The 7,690-nt window shown below is 39.0% G+C and overlaps 1 protein-coding gene across 1 annotated transcript; it reads right to left on the bottom strand.

Moving 5' to 3' along the window:
* Positions 1–1,885: 1,885 nt before the first annotated feature.
* On the bottom strand, positions 1,886–7,266 carry LOC311275004 (uncharacterized protein). Its single transcript, XM_084383139.1, has 4 exons — positions 7,243–7,266; positions 6,625–6,786; positions 5,695–5,726; positions 1,886–4,429 (listed from the first exon to the last, which is right to left on the bottom strand). Exons 2-4 carry the CDS (start codon positions 6,703–6,705, stop codon positions 2,740–2,742), a joined length of 1,803 nt encoding a protein of 600 aa, XP_084239265.1. The 5' UTR covers positions 6,706–6,786; positions 7,243–7,266; the 3' UTR covers positions 1,886–2,739.
* Between the last annotated feature and the right edge of the window lie 424 nt (positions 7,267–7,690).

The following is a 7,690-nucleotide window of genomic DNA, read 5'->3' as shown; positions in this document are numbered from 1 at the left end:
GGGATCACAGTTTTTGCCGTATGCAGCTGAAGTTTGGCGTGAGGGTGAAGTGTTGTGAGGTTGTGTTGGTGTGAATGCATGTGGGTACCTGGTTGTAGCTATTGAGAATTCACTCTTGTTTATTACTGGAAGAAGTTTCTTTAGTCTGCACTTCATTCACTAACTTACTGTCTGAGTTGCTGTGGCATTGTGGGTATCAGGAGGCAGTTCAGAGTAAATGATCACAAACCAGAGGAGTCATAAGTCTTCCTCCCAATGATTTAGTCATTTTGGGAAATCCTTCTAAATGTGTTGTAGTTTGAGACGAGGAGGGAAATAACAGCTGAGCAGAAGCAGGAAGCTGAAGAGTGTCTGAACTGTATCAAAGCAGGAAGCAGTGCTGGATGCAGCCTGTGAGGAGGACCTGCAGACATTACTCAGGGCTGAAACGCCCGAACACAGGAACACATGAAGAAACTCAATTCTGTCATAAACACTGTGATGGTTTAATGGAAAGGCTTTTTGTGCCTGTGTTTGAGTGCAGAGACACATAGACCCAATGACCTCTGACCTTCAGGAGGGAGGAGTCAAGAAAGACCAGGAACAGACCTGAGAAGACCAACCAGGACTTTGCATCCTCATGCTGATGTCTTCATCCTATTAAGAGTCATTAATACACCACGTTCCTCACTAAGTTGGTTTCTCTCTGTCTTCTCTTCTGTTCACCCTCAGTGACTGAAATGGTCACAACCATCTACTTGAATGTGTAAATAAATATATGTTGTGTTTCAGAACATGAAATCATTTTGACATCATGAAACTCTGACTCTGATTCAACATCTGCTCATTTACAGGATTCAGCTCTGCTGTCTGATGAGTTTCAGTAATAACTTTTAGATGTGCTTCACTGTTATATAATCCTCAACTACAGATAACAACATGTTTGTTTGTTATGTTACTTGTTATTTGATTAATTCCTCTCATGAGCTCTCAGTGCTTCCATTGGTTCTTATGATATGTTGCATATGTTGAAGACAGAACGAGTGAATTTCCAATTTGCCAGCACGTTTAATTCAAATATTAATTTATCAAATCAATCAAATTACTCTCCTTTAAGTAGAGGCCAGTTCTCTTTCCACACAAATGAATTAATTAGTAATTATTAACAGAGCACCAAGGATCCTCTTTCTTCCAAAACACGCCCCAAGACGAGAAACTCTGAACTGAGAAGAAAGACTGCAAAGACTCCTGAAAGACACGAGCAGTCCACTGTTTGCTTCATGAATCATCATCAGCTTTGTAATCCTCCTGTTTTTATGTTGTTAACGTTTTGCCTTTTGAAGAGTTTTTTGGCTCCGTGCATCTCAACTCTGCAGCCGGACCAGAACACGTGCTGTGTGTCTCCTCTGTGGACTCAGACGAGCTCGTCTGAGCCTGAACTCATCGTTCTGAAGAAGTGAGACCAGCTGCTCCACTGAACCTGCTGTACAGCTCTCATCCTCTGGCTGTCATCGTGCTTCTGAGGACCACAGTCTACTCTCCATGCTCGCTGTTAAGTGGTCTTTATTCATCATCCATCTCTTAGTAGTTAAATAAAAAACTTGACTTAAGTTGTTGTATCTGTTTCCCTTCATGAAAGAGATGGAGATTAATATAATCAATATTTTTAACTTTAAGATATCAGACTGATTCATTTGATGTGATTAATTTTTCTGCTAATTAATTAATCGATTAATTACCCAATGGAGGTGGTGCCCCTTCTAATGAGTGCTTCATAATATTTCATATATGTTGTGAGAACGTTACACGTAAAAATGATGCTCAAGCGGATCATCAGTCAGATAATGCAGAAACAGACAGAGCTGTTTGAAATAAAACTTTATTTATTGAGTTTAAAGGTTCATTGTTGACACTGGAAATATAGTTTGACTTTTCTGTCAAACATCTTTTATATAAGATATCAGCAATATTTATCACATCAGGTCTCTGATACGTGACTGTTGGGTTAGTTTGTTATGATTCAGCAATTTATAATGTCCATTTTTTTCTTTACTTACATTATTATAAAAAGCATCATGACTAATTTAATCAGAATTTAGTAAAAAGTGGACTAGTTTAGTTATAGAGTCCACACAGCAGAATCCCTTCATGTGGAATAACACAATATATTACAATCACTAAAATATGGATCAACATGTTTCCACTGTGTCATCTGACGTATTTTACAAGCATGAAGACACATGAAGGAACCAGAGAACCAATCAAATCAAAGTACAGTAGATCACTTGACTTAAAGTTAGATTCATGTCCAACACAGCAGAATATTTCCTCTGTACAAAGTGATTAACATGAGAAAACAACATCATGTCTAACTGCTTTATGTGTGTTATATATGTAACGTATGCGTCAGCGAGGCCTGTCAACATCAGAGTAACATCAGAATAAATCACAGCCTTAAAACACGTCAGAAAATCCTTAAAAACATTAAACTGGCACAAAAAAAATAGAGAAATCAACATGTTTCTGTACAACAGGATCTGACAGAGTTCAGTTTGTGATACAGGACAGGGAGGGTGCTGTCATACCCAACATTAACCACCAGGGGGCGTCCTCAGTCCTTTTACAAACAGCTGTTCTCAGACTCAGTTTCCACTGACGGTCATCTGCTCAGTGAAGTAACTATTGGTGATGAAACATCAAACTACAGGAACAAACAGTGCTGACAGACCACAGAGGGCGCCGTCTCCATGAATTACACATTTAACAAGTGATTACATGATTATACATCACTTTAACTGCTTTACCGACTGCTGCTGTGATTTTACCAAACCTGTATCGCAACACTGCAACAAGTCTTCCATCTTTATCTGCTCGACTCTTCATCTCCTCCAGTTTCTGGACTTTCTCTGTGTCTCCTTTCTCCTTCATCTTCTCAATCAGGAAGTCCAAGTGGACCACAGTATAGAGAGAAATAACATTCAGGGCGATCTGCTCCAGTTTGACAACATGCTGGAAGGACTCCTCCAACATCTGATCTTTTTCTTTCTGAAGACCTACAATTTCCCTCTGTAGATCTTCCAAAATGCTTGTTTTCTTGTCACAGTCTGATTTCTCCTTTTCATACTTCTCTTTCACATCTTGTTGGGTCTTTCTAACTCTTCTTGTCTTGGGCACATAGATTTTCTTTTCTTTCACGTGATCTGACGCAGGACACTTCCCGGTACATGAGGTGCAGCGGCCACCTTCCATGACCTCACAGTGCTCTACATACCAGGCCAGTGTGCACGGATAGTGACAGTTCTCCTCACAGACTGTACAGCAGACAGCTCCTCCATAATTTAACCACAACGCCCACCACCTCCCAGCACTGATACCTTCTTTCTCTTTGTAGACCTCATCAACTTCCACAGTGAACTTTTCATTGTTCTTCATCTCCTCTTCATGTTTCTTCAGACCATCGTGAGTCTGTTGGATTTCTCTCTGTTTCAGCTCAGTCAACTCGATCCTCTCTTGCAGGTTTTGGATGCAGGCTGTCAGTCTGATTCGTGTATTCAACACTTCAACAGTTGTCATCAGCTTCTGAGGGGGATTTCTTTCCAGAAAGTCAGTGAACTGGCCCATTTCCTCCATTGTTAATTCCCATGCATATTTTAAAGCCCTCTGAATCCTTTGTGTTTTCTGTGTTTCCTGTGTGCTCTGACAGTTATTGAACAGAAAATAAACAGGATGACCCTCCTCATCTTTGGCACATTTCATGTTTGCAGCCTCGAGAGCTTTCAGAGCGTTTTCAGGTGTCAGACCATCAGAGTGTGTGATGAGGGCGACGATGCTCTGCTCCATGTTTTTACCAAACAGAGACACCACTGAATCAAAGATGTACATCAGTCGGTCACTCACACGATTTTCACTTGCTTTCACCACCAGACCCACTGCATTAATCTCATGAACTCCATCATCTGAGCGGAACAAGTCTAATAATTGTTGACTGATCAAGACATCTTTTTCAACCCCACCGGTTGCTCCGTATCCAGGAGTATCGATGATGGTCAGAGAGTAGGGCAGAGTTTTACCTTCAAATTCAAAGATCTGGTAAACGATCACATCTGATGTCTGACTGTCTGTTTGATCTAACTCCTTGTTCTCTTCTGACTTCTGACTCTCTGATTGTCTTCTCTCCTCGTCCTTTAACTTCTGAAACCGGTCATCATCCCTCTGCTTCACTCCCATGGTGTAGTTGACCAGAGCGTTGATCAGAGTAGATTTTCCTGATCCTGTTTCTCCCACAAGTAAGATGGTTCTGTTTGTCTTGTTCAGATCTTTTTCACCAAGAGTCATTCTTCTTAGAGATCCAATCTTCTCTGTCTTTAGTCTCAACTGATCAACAGGAGGAGTTTCTGATTGGCTGGGACTCCTATTTGAGGTGATGAAGTCAATATTGGACGAGGTGTGTCTGTAGAAAAATAAAGACATGAGTTCAAAAACTACTGAATATAGAATAACATAAAGAAAATCATTCTACATGGTGAGGTCTTTCATTAAATCTTTCAACCCCCCACTTTCACCTTACAGTGAAGCAGTTCATTGTCTTTATACCACGGTCTGGGTGAGTACTGGATTCTGATTGGCTGCATTTATTCCTAATAAATGGACACCGGCTGTGTCTGCAATCCATAACTACTCACTATGTAGTGGACTGTACAGTAAGTGAGACATTTTGAAGTGCTGTCTGAATGTTTCCTGAGATTTATTATACTCTACATAGTTGACTCAAAGTGTCCCACAATGCATTGTGAAAAGTGGCATCCAACCGATGATCACTGAATTACAAACCATCATGTGAGTGGTGTTAAGTGTTTTTCATGTGACAGATGAGCTCACTATATAGACTCCCTGGTAGTGAGTAGGGAGCAGTGAATGAGTGATTTCAGACACAACCCCAGTGAAACAGTCTCTTCACTGCTCTAAATTAATAGCTGAAGGACTCAATGAGCTGAGCTGAGCTGAGCTGATTGGTTTATCTCCTGTTACTAAGTTGTTGCCAGGGTTCATCCTATTGTGTTGCCGGGGAAACTTTGTTATTACTCCTGAAAAATGTTATATTTTGATAGTCGAACACGTACAAATATAAATGAATGGTCTTCATGTAGTTTCTTTGGTAAGTGACCATAACTGGGATAAGGCCCTTTGAGGTGTTCAAGAGCAGGAGTTGTAGCCTGAGTGTACAGGAAGAACCCTGCCTGCCCCAGCTGAGTTTCAAATCCAGGACCTTCTTGTTTCTGGGGCAGCAGTGCTAACAACTGAGCCACCGTGCTGCAAACTGACTCCTAATACTGAAGACCATCAACATTATATGTATAAACACATATATGTGTATATATATATACACATATATGTGTATATATATATACATATATGTGTATATACTGTATATACACATATATGTGTATATCATGTTAACATCAGTGTAGTTGTGTTCAACCTTTCTTCCACTTCTTCAACATTTACAAACTTTATTTAACTACAAGAAAACAACACAACACAATAATTACTGTTCAGCTGAAAACACTGTGACCTCCATCAACATGTGCTGCTGTTAAAGTGATGCACATGTCACTGTGTTGTGCTCTGTATAGACTGCTGTGTGTATGTGTGTCTGTAGCTGCACTTTACTGCATCTGTCTGAATCTAGTTTTAAAGGTTAGTTGTGTTACTCACCCTGTTGCCATGGTGACGTCTGGTGTTGGTGTCTGAAGAAACAAAATCAAACCATAACTACATTTAATTCATCTGTAATGAAGAAAACTAACACACTGACACGATTCAGCAAAACACTCAAATCTACAACAGTGTTTAAAAAGCTCGTTCCTGACACCAGACTGAGTCATCAGCCTGCTTCATCATGTAAATGAGCTGATGACACATGATATTTACTTTATTTATGACAAACTGAGACTTACTTGACTTAAAAAATATCTTTTAAATGAACAAACAGGATCAATAAATAATGTGTCTCTCTTCATTCACTACCGCACAAAGTCTTTGTGAAATAACCCACTGAGCAGGCCACGTCTGTGGACGTCCATATATATATATATATATATATTCACCTTGTTACAGAACAGCATGTTATTCAATAAGTACTGAAACATTGAACAATTGGACATGTGCATTCAAAAGTTTAGAGAAGGTTAACTTAAGTTCACCTGTAAAGGTTATAGTGCATTTTACATGCATTCTGAAATTTAATCCAAAAGCCAAACATCCCTAACTTTTTGTGAGTAGTGTATATATGTATGTATATATGTATATATATGTGTGTGTATGTGTGTGTGTGTGTGTATACATATATATATAACAGGGAAGTCTTAGTGCTGTATCGTGACTGAGAACCTTCATCACCATATAAAAAGATAAGTTAATACAAAGGTGAATAAATACAGAAGCAAATTCAAACTTAAGGATCAATTTCTGTCACATAATATTAATTTAGCATTTAATGACGTCTTTATTCATTTATTGAGGCATTTATTTATTTATTTTGGATATTAACAGTTTCATGTACAACAAACACACAATGTTTCAGTCAGGAGGTTCAGTTCAGATCCATTAAAACTAAACTGGTTTTGCCTAAAGTTGGTTTCTTACCTTTGTTGTAGATTCAGGAGGTGGATCAATAGATAAAGGTGGATGTTCCTTGCTGTTTGTTTTTTGTTCCCTTGATGCCATTTTTCAGGAAGGTTTCCTCAAACTAAATGTTTGTTCTGTTTTTCTCTGAGTCTGAGGAACAAGCTGTACAGTCTGTATTTTCTGTGGAGACATTATTATTACACATTATTTTTGATCTGCTGTGGTCGACTGTCTTTCTCAGCCCTTCATGCGTCATGTACAGGAAGGCATGTTTTGGCGGTTCTCTAGGCGAGCACTTCTCATGGGACTGTAAAGGCGCCATCTTTGTATCTAGTTCTGCTATAAAACTACATGTGAGAGCCGAGGTCTTCTTCATGTGTGAAGAACTTTAAATCCAAAAGAGAGAAAAACTAAATTTGTCTCCTCTTCACATAAAAACATTCACTCGACAGACTTTTTCTTCACTTTTAAAACTTTTCTGCATCAGTGGTTATTTGTTCATATATTAATATAAGTTATGTCGAGTGACTCTATTTCATTTGAAGCATTTGAGTTGTCTAAACTCCTGCACATTTACAAGCATTTAATGGTTTCTACCTAAACTTGTTTAACTTGTACTTATTGAATTGTTCCTACCTGCTGTAGGCTTCACAAAGCTGTCTGATGATCAGGAAGCAGCGAGAGCAGACAGCAGTCTTTATACCAGCATGAAGGGCAGGTGCTCTGTGGTCACGTGATTTCACAGAAACAGCCTCAGATACAAGAAACTTCCTGTCAGAGACTGTAGTGAGTTATGTTTCTCTGTGACTACATGAACGTCACCTTTTCTTTAACATGATTATATTACAACCTGTAAATCCAGCTAAAGTGATTAACGATGCAGCTCAGTGGATGAAATTTTACTGCATACAACTGCTTTTTCATCATTTAATAAAGCAGTCAGATAAATCTAATCTCCCTTTTTATTTAGAAAGTCCTTTTAAAAATCAGACTTCAACAGTTGTTAACATGAGATGTTTGATGCCAGTATCTGTGTGACCTCCTCAGTGCATAAACGTTACAGAACAAACAGACATGGTTTCCA

This window comes from Pagrus pagrus (assembly GCF_965226575.1).
Source record: "Pagrus pagrus genome assembly, chromosome: 19".
NCBI classification, from domain to species: Eukaryota; Metazoa; Chordata; class Actinopteri; order Spariformes; family Sparidae; genus Pagrus; species Pagrus pagrus.
This window is presented reverse-complemented; position numbering and strand designations above follow the sequence as displayed.

What these genes read in the sequence shown, in the direction of transcription:
- LOC311275004 (XM_084383139.1), bottom strand. Translation starts at nt 6,705, where the DNA reads ATGGCATCAAGGGAACAAAAAACAAACAGCAAGGAACATCCACCTTTA. An exon ending in CTCCTGAATCTACAACAAAG is followed by an intron (nt 5,727 to 6,624) that starts GTAAGAAACCAA and finishes TTGTTTCTTCAG; the next exon opens with ACACCAACACCAGACGTCAC. An exon ending in GACGTCACCATGGCAACAGG is followed by an intron (nt 4,430 to 5,694) that starts GTGAGTAACACA and finishes ATTTTTCTACAG; the next exon opens with ACACACCTCGTCCAATATTG.